Genomic DNA, 15,427 nt, shown 5'->3' with positions numbered 1-15,427 from the left:
AGGGATGTAGCTAATGCAGTGTTAACTCTGTGAGAGATTGAGGGGACAGGGCATGTAGTGACAAACTGTTGTTCCCAAGTTATGTTTTTGCTTGTAATAAACAGTGACGAGACAGGCCACATAAAGCTAATGTAGCTAATGTATAAAGTTACATTACATCAACGTTCGCTAATGTCAGCTCCGACATAAACGCTACACGCTGCAGTAACACTCCCTCACTTGGGTGAGAGAGCTAAAAATGTGACAGCAGAGAGTGGACACCGAGTAATGCGCCTCCACTTATATGAACATTTTTATTTTAAATAGGCTGCTTTGCTTATGTTTGGCATTATTTGTTCTATTTTCTAGATTTAGCTATGTGGTTAGCAAATTGCACACATTTATACAAGGCATGTTGTTGGTAAAAAATAAAAAATGTAAAAACTTCCTATATTGTTTAAGAAAAGACAGAGAAAAGTGAAGACTTAAATACTGAATAATAAAGTTTGATATATTCTGTAATTAATGATGGTTTCTAGGGGAAGAGTCATTCAGAAAACCTGATGCAATGCTTGCACAAAATGTGTATTGTTTTAGGTGGATATATATATTGGCAATAAAAGAGGTGAATGAAGAGGAATCTTCATTTGTTTTCTGTGGATGTTTTTATGCAACTGTGGATCTTTCAGATCAATTTGAGGAGTGCCTACACTTTGCATGTTCCACATTTTATCGTAAGTGTGTCGTGCAGTGTGGGACTCGTGCTGGCCTGGTCTTGGTCTTGACTTGGTCTTGCCCTGCCTTGGTTTTGACTTGGTCTCAACCCCTCAAATTCTTGGTCTTGTCTCAGTCTCGATCCACTCTGGTCTTGGTCTTGACTTGGTCTCGGTTTAGGTGGTCTTGACTACAACACTGGTTATGGGTGTAGCCCCTCAACGGGGTGCTCTTTGGAATAATGGTTTATCTCCTGCTGTGGTTGATACCATTATTAATGCTAGAGCTCCATCGAGGAGAAGGCTCTATGCGCTTAAGTGCCGCATTTTGGCCTCCTGGTGTTCAGCGCAAAGTGAGGACTCAGTTCACTACCATAGAGGCTCAGTGTTGGAGTTTTTATAAGAGCGTTTAAGGGCCAGGGTTGCCCCTGCAACGCTTAAAGTTTATGTCACTGCTACAGAAGCTGAACACACGTATGGTTCCCTGAGTTAGAATGAGATGCTGCGTAGCTGGCCATACTCACTAATTGCTGCACAGGCTCATGCCCCTTGCAGAAAATATGAGTGATGACGTTTGAGCGAGTGCTTATAAGGAGCCCATGATGTTGCTCCTTGGCGGCGTTGCTTAAGCGCCACCAGCCAATAAATAGGCATATATTGGCTTCACACCACGTGGCCACTTATGTGATCCCCATTGCGTCAGACGACGCAGTGGCTCGTTCCTACTCAGGGAACCAGGGTTACATACATAACCGAGATGTTTCTGTCAACCCATGACTTCAGTCCATACCTGTCATAATCACCATTGCACAGGGCTCTAACAGTGATTTTGAACGCCTGCCATACAGGGTTCAGTGTGTTCTTCACCACCTCTGTCTTATGACAAATGGTAAATCTGTAAGACAACAAGAAAACATTAAAATACATTACAGTAATCTATAGTAAACTGTGCTCAAACGAACTTGTGTTTAAATAGATATTTGTATAATTCATTTAGGACATATTTCAAATTGGAGCTTCAATAAATCACCTTCAATTCATGTTTCCTTAATAGGCTGAAACCTGCATCTTACAACAACATTTTATTTTCAAACCAAACATAACTGAAGATCTTGTTTGTGTAAGCAGACATAACACTTTATAATTTCACACTTCACAGTGGAGTTACATAAAATGATTTCTGTAAAAAATGACTGGAAACGGCTTCAAATCGGTTAATATTCTTGGAAATTCATATTGAATATTTGACATATTTGGTTTGACTTTTAGACACTAGCCCTTGAGCAAAACCTCCCTCAACTGCACTGTATTCTTTTTAAAAAATACACTTTTTAAAAGGACAGCCATGAATAGATTGCTCAATTATGGGCTCAACACACAGCTCAATACAGGCCTTTTTTTCTATTTACTCTCCCTCTCTCGCTCTTGCTCTCTCTCTCTCTCTCTCTCTCTCTCACACACACACACACACACACACACACACACACAAACTGTGTGTGCAGTTTTAGTGTTGCTCAAAATGATCTTAAAAATGTCATCCTTTGCTGTGAGGAGCCACCATGTTACAGAAAAAATATGGCAAGTAATGACCCTGCCTGGTAGCCAGACAGCATTAATAATGACTCTTTTTCAGTAAAAACATCTCTGCAATTCTTTTTAAGGCAATGTTATATGACAACACATAGGCTTACATAATATTGCATACAGTAAAATATTTTAGCCTATGTCAGCTGGAATAAAAAATTTTCACTGACGACAGACTCAACAGTAGGGCTGTCAATTGATGAAAAATTTAAAATTTAAAATTTAAATGTAATTACATGATATAGGATTAACTGAATTAATCACAGTTATTTGCATATATAAATAATTGCTGAGCAAGGCCTTCAAATAATAATAATTCAATATTTAATGACTAAATACTTATAAATAGTAATATTTATTTCATTATAAATATAATATAACTAATTATAAATATTTCAGATAATTAAAATGTATTGCATTATTGTAGCAGGCAAGTAAAGCATTGATATTACAATATAAAAAGTGGCTTTAAAAGGCAATATACTGTTTAATTACATATTATAGAACATAAGCCAATCACTGGCCTACAGTCCATCAACCTGTTTGAGAAATAATTATTTTAAGTGCTTTTCTAAGGATGCATCATTGTACACATGCATCAGATTGACTCTTTTAGAGCATCCCACTTTGGGTTATGTCTCGTCACAAAATACAGCGTTTTAGGTCAATGTGTCAAATTAAACAGTTTAAAACTTAAAAACACATCTCATGATCCCTGCATTCCGAATTGCGCTCCGTCCAGCTGTGTTTGAATGCAAGAACACGGTCTTATATTGGCTGCGTCCAAAACCAGGAAAATGCTGCCTCTGGAGGCTGTATAATGGAGGTAGGAAGGGATCAAGGCACATCCAAATCCAGTGTTCGTGTCACATACTGTCTACTGAGATACCTTCATCTGATCGATTTTTGATGGCAGCACAGATGTATCCTTCGCTGCCTATGAAATCCCACAATCCTGTGTGCGAGGATCCACAGCGGCTGAGCTGAAGAAAAAAGATGCCGGCCAAAGAGGCAGTTGATAGCCAATTTGTGTATAATGTACGTTTTTTCCAACTTTTGATTTCATTTCTTGCAAGAAATGAGTATTGTAGTTATGAAATATACACTTGGTTATCGTCAAAACTCTTGATTTTGTTCTAGATTATTTGATCATTGTGGTTCGGTTGGATGATTGAAGAAGACGTGTTACCTTTAGTGGGCAGCAGATGGCATTAATCAGTTGCTGGTATCCTTGCAACGAGGTAATGTTACAGTGCCTCAGTAGCCTGTCCAAAACCAGTTTCTGGAGGTACCTTCATACGCAAACGCTGCCTTTTGAGTCATTGACTGATAGAGCAGTGAGGCAACAAGACAGCTACCTTTGGTTTTGGACGTGGCCATTGTCAAGCAAGCCTAAAAGTGTGGTTTGTTCTCTGTACATCTGCGTGTTGCCTACACAGCTGGAGTTTTGCTTACTGCCCCCTGCTAAAAACATGTGGTTCTTCAAGCATGAATTTCTCAGATGTTAAGAATATTCCTTAATACGGTCTGGGGACATGATTTGTTGCATCATTTTTTTAACATGTTATTTTTTTATGTAATTAATCACACTGAATTAACACGGAAAATCGACAGCCCTAGTCAAAAGTAATGACCTTCAGAGTCTTTTCTGAGTTTCAGATGAGCTGTGCTCAGACTTGCCAAGATACCAAAGCCTACAATCAAAGGCCATAGATTTCAATATGAACTCAAATATTTCTCAACATAGCTACGCTATCCACTTTAATTTTATAACACTTTACTCTTACTATATACCAAACATTTTTTTTGTTTCTAATTTTCTTTCTCAAAAGGAATTTCAGGAGAAACATCTGAGAAACAGTTAGGTGGTTCTCTTTTAATTTTAAAATGATTTTAAAAAGTAATATTTATAATCGAACTTGTAAAGTACAACGTGTGAAGTGAAATCGTATTTCTTAGTGTACTTCAGCAACTCCCTTCAACACCTGTTGTTTGTATTGAAGAATGGTTGTTGAAACTTCTGGAATTATTTAATTAAATAATATTATACAAGCAAGAGTGCTATTTTTCAAAATATCAGCACGGCTGTGATTCGGACATAGGCACAACTTTGCGAGTATGATATTGCTTTTATACAACAGTTCAACAAACATATAATATGAAATAACATACCTTTCAGTTAAAAATTGGTCAGTAATTGGTACAGTACATTTCTTCTACATAAAAGACACTCTTTTGTCACCACTTACTGGCATTAAGAAGCAAATCATAGAACTGGTCAGAGAACGAATCTCTTTTGTGAAGGGATTAAAAAGGCTCAAATCACTGGAATTATTTAAAATCCCTACCACTCTTTGGAAGCCGTGAACACAGACAAGCAGAGTGATACAAATAGTGAATCGATCACAGTGCTGTTATACCCAATATCAGCACTCATAGAATGCCGCTTGGCCAGTCAAATTCGAGGACCACAACTAACAGTTGTATAGTAATGAATAATTATTTTAAATCTATTGACACTCCTGGTTTCAGTTAAGAATAATAATAATAATAAAAAACTAGCAGTCATTATTACAGCAGAAGTGCCTTGGAGTCAAAAAGGTGAAGAACCACTGCTTGAGAGCCATAGGCGGTGCTAGGGGTGGGCTAACAGGGCTTAAGCCTCGAATGTTTTTATCATCTTGTATAAATATTAAAATATATAAAACAGCAGCTGTGGAAATTCCCATAGCTGAGCAGGAATGAAGGAGCAGACATTCGGAAATATCTTTTCAAAACTGTGTATCCGATTACTTGTCTCTGAGAGTAGGAATGTGAAAGTATTGAGAACAAGAAGCAGTCAGATAAGTAGAGGTGATTCTTCAGCGTAAACCAGCTGATCCAGGGGCAAAGGAACATTGGTATTTACCTAAAGGAATTCAATACAAAGCTATTTCCCCAACAGAGTCTGATATTGATGTTGTGAGCAGTGTGTGTATAGGTGAGTATGTTACTCACGTTCCATCCTCATTGCTGCGGTAAAACACTAGGAAAGGGTCAGATTTGCCAAAGAAGTCCTTTTTGTCCAGTTTGTTGCCACAAAATTGCATCATTACAGACTCCTGCAGGGTGAAAATATTTTAGAATAAAAAAGCAGGTTATGAGGGCAAAAACAGGACATGTGGATTTAGTGCACTTAAAAGACCTGGAAAAATAATATCAGAACAAATAAGCAGAGTCTTTGGCCATTTGGGTTTTAGGTGGCCGACATTATGGAAAAATTAAATGGCTTGGCGTGTTCTTCATCCTTTACTCACCTCATGCAATTATGTTCTTTCTTTTTTTTTTTTTTTTTTTTTAACAATGAATGGGAACTGGAGCTTTCAAGCATCAAAAAAGGACAATAAAAGTAGTCCATCCAATTTGTGTACTATAGTTTATTAAGTCTTCTGATGCCATATGATCATAGGCATTGCATCATTTTTGGATGGGATGGGTGGGACATGTACCTACCAGTTTTTGTCAATGCCAGTTTTGTCCCCACCACTTTCTGAAATACCTTGCAATCTTGGTTTATTAAAATAAAAATCTATCAGGGTGGATTAGAACCCGGAACCCCTGGTACTCAATTCGAAAATTTTACCACTAGACCAAAAATTGGCCTCAATTAAATCCCAGGACCATCAGTGACAAATCAAATGTAATGATCGTCATAGCACTTGAATTGGCCGGCAACAATAACATTGTTATATCCAAATAAGTCACAGTGACTATGTATTTTTCAAAAGATAAAGATTATCTGAATTTATTTGTACATAATTAATATTCACACGCTTTGCCGTTTCATGGCAGGTCTAGGCTAGGGCAGATATCAAAAGATTTTCAGTAAATTATGACTTCAGTTTCAGTTTGTTCCTCATGAATTTAGAAGACTTAAATATAGCTCAGAAGTCGCATGGGCTACTTTCACAATACTTCTATGCAGTGTTGGATATAAACATATAAACAGATATATATATATATACCTGTGTGTGTGTGTGTGTGTGCGTGCGTGCCTGCGTGCCTGCGTATATACAAATATATATTAGGGATGTGCCTGAAATGAATACAGTTCAAATTTAATAACAAATTCATCCGAATAATAGAAAAAAAAATATCAGTTTGACTGTGGCTGTGTCATGTTTGGAAGGCTGCGTGCTAGGTAGGATGTGTCCTTTGAAGGCTGCAGTATACCGAGTGTCCTCCTTTAAACAAGCCTCGTTTAAACGAGATGGCCTTCGTTGGACAAACGGAAACAGAATGTAACATGGTTGCTATGACAGCACGCCACTCTTTAACAAGCACAAGTGCTTTGAGTGAGAAGGGAACAAAGTCCCTCTGGAAGGAAATGTATGAGGTACATTTTAGGGTTATAATGATGTAAAGAGAAAAGAAAATACATTTTACAGTTGTACTTTTAGTCTAATACTTTATTTTAATTATATATTAATACAATTATACATATTATATACTCTGCACCCATCTACTGAGGTACTTTGACTTGGGAATTAACATTACTTGCGTTTGAACATCATATTTACGGGCAAATTGGCATCATTTTTTTAGACATTTCTGTTGAAGCAAAGAATTGTGGGTTGTGAGTGCCTATGAAGGATACACCTCATGCATCCTCCGAATTCCCGTGAAAGAAGGTCGCATTTGAAGGCTGCATTCGAAGTGGCCTACTCGCTTTTCTGAAATGAGATGGCCTCGATGACATATGCGGCCGACAAATGCGACCTCCGGAGGACACAGCCTTCCAAATGAGACACAGCCTGTGTCAGGGTTGTATGTGTTTATGTTCCATGCCATGTTAGTTTCTGTTTCCTTGTCATGTGATCTTGTCATGTGTTTCCCATGTTCTTGTGTCTTGCCTTCATTGGTTCATTGTTTCATTAGGTTGTTAGCAGTCTTGTTATCTTGTTTAGAATTCTAAGTGTTCTCCCTTGTTCAAGTATTTAACCCTCTTGTTTGCTGTTGCCCATTGTCAGATATTGTTTGTGTAACGTTGTGTTATTGTTCTAGTCAAGTATAGTCAAGTTCATGTTTTTGGTGTGGTGGTGGTGTAGTGGACTAAAGCACTGAACTGGTACGTGGAAGGTTGTTGGTTCAATCCCCACAGCCACCACCATTGTGTCCTTGAGCAAGGCACTTAACTCCAGGTTGCTCCAGGGGGATTGTCCCTGTAATCAGGGCACTGTAAGTCACTTTGGATAAAAGCGTCAGCCAAATGTTTATGTTTTGTTTTTTAGTCAAGTTAAGTCAAGTTCATATTTGTTTTGTTAACATTTGGATTTACGGTTTTTGGATTTCACTTATGTAATTTAACTGCACTTGGGTTCTTCACATCATCATTGTCTTCGTCAGCCTGTCATTGCTAAGCGTATGTTACAGACTGATTATAGAAGAAGCACAAGGATAAAGCGACATTTTAAATAAACATATCCAACATTACTATGAATTCATGAGTCTGTGAAGCCAATATTACTAAAGTGTAAACTTATGAATAAAAATGTGCAATGTGTGACTTCAAATAGGCAGCAGTCTCGACTCTGTTTGCAGTGTCCGTTTATTGCGGTCTGGAGCTTGTCGAGTGTAACATTAACTAAGATACTACATCATATACCATTTCCAATCCATAAAATGTCTATATTAATGTATCATGATTCACATGTAATGATTCCCATGTATTCATTTATAAACCAAACTGAGTGTGAAGTTAAATTCCTGACCTGAAGTGATTTCACAGCGGAGCTCATCTATCCGTCACTTAAAGTTGACCAAATTTATATCCACATCAGTGATTAAGTTAATTATCTGGTTAAGATGTTATAAAAAAAATTATTTTTTTTAAAATGCCCCATAAAGGTTTAAATGCTCCATAGAGTGTTCATCTATTCAAAATTTTGCTTCTCAAGTGACACGAAGAAACTGAATAACATTGTTATACATGCACATACAAAAATGAAAAATCATATTAATGTCAGAAATATGAGGAGAAACCAGTTAACAACAAATTCCTCAGTTATTGTAGCATACATATTCAGCTTCATCTGGTAAAAAAAATAAGAAAAGAAAATAATAATAATAATAATAATAATAATAAGAAGAAGAATAATAATTATTATTATCATTATTATTAGGCTATTATAATGAAGAGGCATTTACAAAGCATATTTTATTTATAGAAACGATAAATGTATCAGAGTAACATTTATAAAATGGTGTTTTATTAGTTTTGACGCACATTTGGTTTATGCCCCATCCACATCTGATTCAATCCGAGTACAGGTACAGATAATTTTGCAATAGGAATGATACAGATACAGACAATGACTTCACTGCACACCCCTAATATATATATATATATATATATATATATATATATATATATATATATATATATATATATATATATATATACAGGTGCATCTCAATAAATTAGAATGTCGTGGAAAAGTTCATTTATTTCAGTAATTCAACTCAAATTGTGAAACTCGTGTATTAAATAAATTCAACGCACACAGACTGAAGTAGTTTAAGTCTTTGGTTCTTTTAATTGTGATGATATTGGCTCACATTTAACAAAAACCCACCAATTCACTATCTCAAAAAATTAGAATACATCATAAGACCAATAAAAAAAACATTTTTAGTGAATTGTTGGCCTTCTAGAAAGTATGTTCATTTACTGTATATGTACTCAATACTTGGTAGGGGCTCCTTTTGCTTTAATTACTGCCTCAATTCGGCATGGCATGGAGGTGATCAGTTTGTGGCACTGCTGAGGTGGTATGGAAGCCCAGGTTTCTTTGACAGTGGCCTTCAGCTCATCTGCATTTTTTGGTCTCTTGTTTCTCATTTTCCTCTTGACAATACCCCATAGATTCTCTATGGGGTTCAGGTCTGGTGAGTTTGCTGACCAGTCAAGCACACCAACACCATGGTCATTTAACCAACTTTTGGTGCTTTTGGCAGTGTGGGCAGGTGCCAAATCCTGCTGGAAAATGAAATCAGCATCTTTAAAAAGCTGGTCAGCAGAAGGAAGCCTGAAGTGCTCCAAAATTTCTTGGTAAACGGGTGCAGTGACTTTGTTTTTCAAAAAACACAATGGACCAACACCAGCAGATGACATTGCACCCCAAATCATCACAGACTGTGGAAACTTAACACTGGACTTCAAGCAACTTGGGCTATGAGCTTCTCCACCCTTCCTCCAGACTCTAGGACCTTGGTTTCCAAATGAAATACAAAACTTGCTCTCATCTGAAAAGAGGACTTTGGACCACTGGGCAACAGTCCAGTTCTTCTTCTCCTTAGCCCAAGTAAGACGCCCCTGACGTTGTCTGTGGTTCAGGAGTGGCTTAACAAGAGGAATACGACAACTGTAGCCAAATTCCTTGACATGTCTGTGTGTGGTGGCTCTTGATGCCTTGACCCCAGCATCAGTCCATTCCTTGTGAAGTTCACCCAAATTCTTGAATCGATTTTGCTTGACAATCATAAGGCTGCGGTTCTCTCGGTTGGTTGTGCATCTTTTTCTTCCACACTTTTTCCTTCCACTCAACTTTCTGTTAACATGCTTGGATACAGCACTCTGTGAACAGCCAGCTTCTTTGGCAATGAATGTTTGTGGCTTACTCTCCTTGTGAAGGGTGTCAATGATTGTCTTCTGGACAACTGTCAGATCAGCAGTCTTCCCCATGATTGTGTAGCCTAGTGAACCAAACTGAGAGACCATTTTGAAGGCTCAGGAAACCTTTGCAGGTGTTTTGAGTTGATTAGCTGATTGGCATGTCACCATATTCTAATTTTTTGAGATAGTGAATTGGTGGGTTTTTGTTAAATGTGAGCTAAAATCATCACAATTAAAAGAACCAAAGACTTAAACTACATCAGTCTGTGTGCACTGAATTTATTTAATACACGAATTTCACAATTTGAGTTGAATTACTGAAATAAATGAACTTTTCCACGACATTCTAATTTATTGAGATGCACCTGTATATTAGACACACACACACACACACACACACACACACACACACACACACACGCACACACACACACACAAAGACACACTATGGGAGATGCAATGCTCCAGCAAGGAATGGGATACGGTCTATATTGATCCCTGTTGTCAAAGACAAATGCAACAATTACAAGCAACATGGAGGTATTTCTGGGTGTGTGTGAGTGTCTGTGTATGACATGAATATACTGTATTTATACCTTTTGGAACACTCTTTGTATCGGGAGTGTTCCTACGATGCCTTAAAATTCTGTCTAGGAAGACAGCAGGTTTTGGAACAGAGTGACAGTGACCAAGCTCAGTTGTACAAAAGCAAACTTAACAAATGTGGGGCACAGATAAGAACAAACTTCAAATGATCAATATTAGCTCTTACCCTGCAGTTGTTAAGCTCTTCTGCCTTCACAATAATCGTACCACAATTCTTACCAGGAATCCCTCTGTGTATGAGAAAAAGAGATAATTAATGTCATACATGTGTCTATTTGAGTTTTGTAGAACTGTCATCATATAAATGGAGAATGATTTTTCACAACCTTCACATCACCCTTACAAAAAACTACTGCAGGCAACCATGGTACAGTGATGGTACATACTATGGTAATACCATGGTACATTTATATATACCATGGTACTGAATCATTTTCATATTTATATATGAGAGTATATAAGGAATATGATTATACAACCATAGTACCATCATCCATTTTTTTAAAATAAATAAATAAATAAAATATTGCCACATTTTGGAACTTTTTCAACAAGTGCTGTTTTCTGAACTTATCTGAGAAGCAGAAACAAAACAAAACAAAATAAAACAAAAGACAAAAAAGCAAAACAAAAAATTAAACAAAATTAAACCAGACAAACCAAAACAAACAAAACTAAACAAAAAGCAAAACAAAATTAAATGAAACAAAACAACTGAATAAAAATAAAACAAAATTGAAACAAAGCAAAAAAGAAAAAAAAATGCACAAATGACAAAACAAACAAAACACAAAACAAACTGAAACAACATTTAAACAAGGCGAAGATAAACGGCGCTTCGTAAGCACTTGAAATTGCATCAATAGGCCAATGAGACAGTATTTGCTTGGACACCGAAACAACTCAGCGAAACGTACTAAAGCACATAAACAACTGTTCTGTCTTATGTCACTGGCTAGTACGGTCAACATAAACTCGCAGCGCCCGAACTGGGCAAAGCATATGTAACCTTTCATGTGCCTCTGACTCAAATTGGGGAGGAGAGAAAGCCTGAAAATTAATGGTCTGCGAGCGAAATGATGTAGAAATAACCTTGGGCAAATAGCCCAAACGAGGTCTCAACACAACTTTAGAATACCCTGGTGCAAAATCCATACACAAAGGATTGACCAACAGGGCATGCAAATCACGACTCTCTTAAACGATGCCAATGCCACTAGCAGTGCCATCTTGAGAGTCAACAACTTATCAGTAACTGTTGTCACGGGCTCGAACGGAGCACACAAGAGCGCCTCTAAAACATGCATATGGGGCGAAAAGTTCTTAGCCTGCATACCCCGTGCATAAAGCAAGAGACAAGAGAATGTCTACCGACAGAGACTCCATTGATGAGTGCATTTGTGTACTCAAGAACAGAAACTCGACGGTGCAAAAGCGAGCGCCTTTATGGAGCCCGTGACGTAGCTCCCTGGTGGCACCGCTTAAGCGCCATCAGCCAATAAATTGCCGTGATTGTATAAGGGCTTCAGACCACTTGACACTCAGACGGTGTCCCATAGCGATCATACGCAGCTCGAGTTCTCCGAAAGGGAACTTGAATTAAAACTATTGTACCAGATGTGAAAGGGGAGGAGAATTTATGCTCCTGTGCTTCCTCGCTCAAGTGTCCTCAGTAAGCTTCCTCTGTCCTCCGTCCTCACTTCCTTGCAGTGCATTTAAAGAATTGATCCTTCCTTCATGACGCCGGACTTTGATCGGTGTCCGGGTCACGGCTCAAGGATGGAGGAGCGAGGAAACGAGAATGCACAATTTAAGAAATGAGAAGCACCAAAAGCATTATATTCACCTGATACCTTCAGATCGTTTAGTGAGGTCAAAGGATGAGTTTAACTCTCTGTCACTATCACAAACAGAAGTAGCTTATGCTTTCCTTACAAATTATGCTTCAAGATCAAAGGCTACAAAGTATCCAGCTTCATATTAAAGATCTATTTCAAATCAAAATTCTTCTCTGAGGCCCTAGTGAAATTAAGACAGAGATATCAAAATCTCTCCTCAGACGTTTCCTAGTGACTTGATAGCCTTCCTGTAGATCACCTGCCTCTCAGATGGATTCTTCTACTGTTGGTCATGTAATGAATTGAGCTCAGTGGATGAAGTCTTGATTAAGGTTTATGAAAGCTCTCTCATGAGTACAGTGAGTGTAATTGGACTGTGGCTGTGCTATTGTGCTGTGGGCAGAACTGATCTAAAGTCATATAACACAGCCAGTATTGCCTAAACCCTATTTGGACAGGACTATTTTCCCTGAGGAGTTTAAGTAAAGCCATGTTTCACAGATGTACTTTGTGATTTTAATCTTGTTTGACTGGAAAACGTCCATGTTTTTCTCACACAACCTCACTAAAAATTACAGAGCAAATTACTCATTGTTTTCTGCTAACTCATCGAGTCCTCTGAGAAATCTAATCCTGCCCTGAAAGGAATTTCTGTGATTGCTGTATAATACTTTTTCACAACGCATCTCCTTATTTATTCTGACCTCTGTTCTATACTGTAGAGAAAGGTACATTTCTTGTGGCGCTGACTGGTGAACCTTCATTGTGGATTTTGAGCTTTTTGCCAAAATTCTGGGTTTTATTACAGTTAGTGGTTCAAGATCTGCCACTGGCATCCCATTCGAAAAAAAAAAAAAGAATATTAAATCTATATTAAACAGACCATGGACAACCCTCATGTTGTTACAAATCTTTATCACTTTCTTCTGTGGAACACAAAAAATTAATTTTTGAAGAATGCCCTGGCCGATCCAAAAAAATAAAACCTATTAAAGGATCATAAAAAGTGTCTATAAAGCTGCTGTGCTATACTCCTTCTAAAGCCATACAATAGCTTTGTGTGAGGAACGGACTTAAAGTTATGTTTTTATTCACTGTGAATCTTCCCCTCCGCTGTAGCTCTCAAATCAAATATGGCAGCATTGACATCAGTGATGATTGGTCACGAGTCAAGTCATTTTTATTTGTATAGCACTTTTCACAACACACATCGTTCAATTCAAAGCAGCTTTACAGGAAATATTAGAATTGATATTTCTACTATCTCCTTCTGTGGTCCATGGAAGAATTTTTTTTTCTAATGAGACATAGTTACAGATTTGTCATTTTTAGGTAAAACATCATGACCCAAATGGCCCACTGTACTTTCAATTTAAGAGCTTTCAAATGTGTAAATGGCATCTTGATTTATCCATATGACTATAGGCTGTACATTATGTAACTATTAACTTACTTACTGAACTATAAAAAAGGATCTGCCTTTGATGTTTTCTTTGATTATTTATCACACTGAATGGTTTTCCATCATTGGACAAAACATAATATTAGATTACAAGAACCCAGGTGAAAAAAACACCTTTCATTAATTTAATACGTTTTCCAACATTTACTGTATTACCCCTGTTGAAAATATTGCACCACCATTATCTTGCCATTTTGAATTACAAGTATATCCAGATAATCATTAAAAATATTTTCTGATTATTCTGACATATTCTTGTTAAATCTTTGTGTTGCTGAATTGACGTTGAGGGTAAATGTCAAACTAAAATTGAGACCTGATTTTTTATATTGAACAGGGTGGACTGTAATCAAGCTAGACTATATTAAATTTCCAGGCTGAAGTAGTTTCATTGGGTTAATTAAACCATGGGCCAATTACTTATCCACACAGTGCCAGTTGTGAAATGATACTTACTAAAAAAAATTAATAAATAAGTACAGAAAATGTGTTCACTTGTGTTCAAAGTTTAGATTTTAACTGCAGATCAAGACATTCAAAGTAGAAAAATGCACAAACAAGAAATTCGGGAATAGGCAGATAGTTTTTCACAGCAGTGTAAAAGCCAAATTCTCTCTGTCTTTACAGGTTGACAAATGCAATTTCCTTTTTTTGTGTGTGTTAATGTATTTCCTGTTGGGACGGAACATTCTGATATCTCATTCTCAAGATTATCAGAAAATAACAACATGAATTTACAATCTATTCATCAATATTTTTGGTCTATTTTCCCAAAAGAAAAGGACTGTACATATTAAATGCATATATCTGTTAAAAGTTTATTTTGTCGTCTTTTAGGTGTACACTAACAAATGGATGATCTTAAAGCTAACCGACATGGACTAAAAGCAACAAAACTCTAATTTTGATTTCATAAGGTCTTCAACGTAAAATTTTACTTCAATAATGTCACATATTTCTGAGTGAATCAGGATATTCAATGAGAATTTTTTTTTAGTGCTATGTGGGACATAGTTTAATACATTACGAATTGACTAGATTGTGAAAAGTAACATTTCAAACCAGAATGTACCCACTTTTGAGGAGGCTTTTTGACCAGGACGTGGAGTTTTCCAGGAGTTTTCTCTCTAAAACCCTCCTTCTCTTCACCACCACATGTCTAGATCCGCTTCAAGGCACTCTATGTATGTCTAATTGTACAGCAGCATGTCTGAGCATTTTTAAGCAGCAGAAAGTCTTTTTACCAAATGGTCATGTCCATTATAACACCTTAAATGTATTCCAAGGGTTGTCATGACTGAACTGAAATTAAATTACTGTGTTTACTATTGTATTTTTGGAAAGGTTGCATCTATAACAGTAGCTTAAAACTGAGTCGGCAGAAAAGCCATTTCAGAGGTGGAGCAAGCTATTACATTGATGAAAAATTGATGAAAGCCTTCTTCAGAATAACAAGCACCAATAAATCATGCACAATAAGACCAGAAATGCTTAATAAGAAAGTATATAGGGTTTTGATTTCATATTCATTCAAAAAAAGTATTCAATCAATCACAAACACCTCACACTATTAAATGAAGTGAGGCTTTTA

The 15,427-nt window shown here is 37.0% G+C and overlaps 1 protein-coding gene across 1 annotated transcript in view; it reads right to left on the bottom strand.

The window, feature by feature from the left end:
- The window catches only part of LOC127437000 (copine-8-like), a 257,856-nt gene that overhangs the window by 62,490 nt on the left and 179,939 nt on the right, over positions 1–15,427 (bottom strand). Inside the window, exons 8-10 of the mRNA XM_051691580.1 lie at positions 10,703–10,766; positions 5,274–5,377; positions 1,483–1,587 (exon numbers count right to left, since the gene is read on the bottom strand). Of these exons, the coding sequence (XP_051547540.1) occupies positions 1,483–1,587; positions 5,274–5,377; positions 10,703–10,766 (273 nt within the window). The remainder of the gene's footprint in view (positions 1–1,482; positions 1,588–5,273; positions 5,378–10,702; positions 10,767–15,427) is intronic.

The sequence above is a fragment of the Myxocyprinus asiaticus genome, chromosome 47 (assembly GCF_019703515.2).
Source record: "Myxocyprinus asiaticus isolate MX2 ecotype Aquarium Trade chromosome 47, UBuf_Myxa_2, whole genome shotgun sequence".
Taxonomy (NCBI): Eukaryota; Metazoa; Chordata; class Actinopteri; order Cypriniformes; family Catostomidae; genus Myxocyprinus; species Myxocyprinus asiaticus.
Note: the sequence above shows the minus strand (reverse complement) of the source record. Positions and strands in the feature narration are given on the sequence as shown.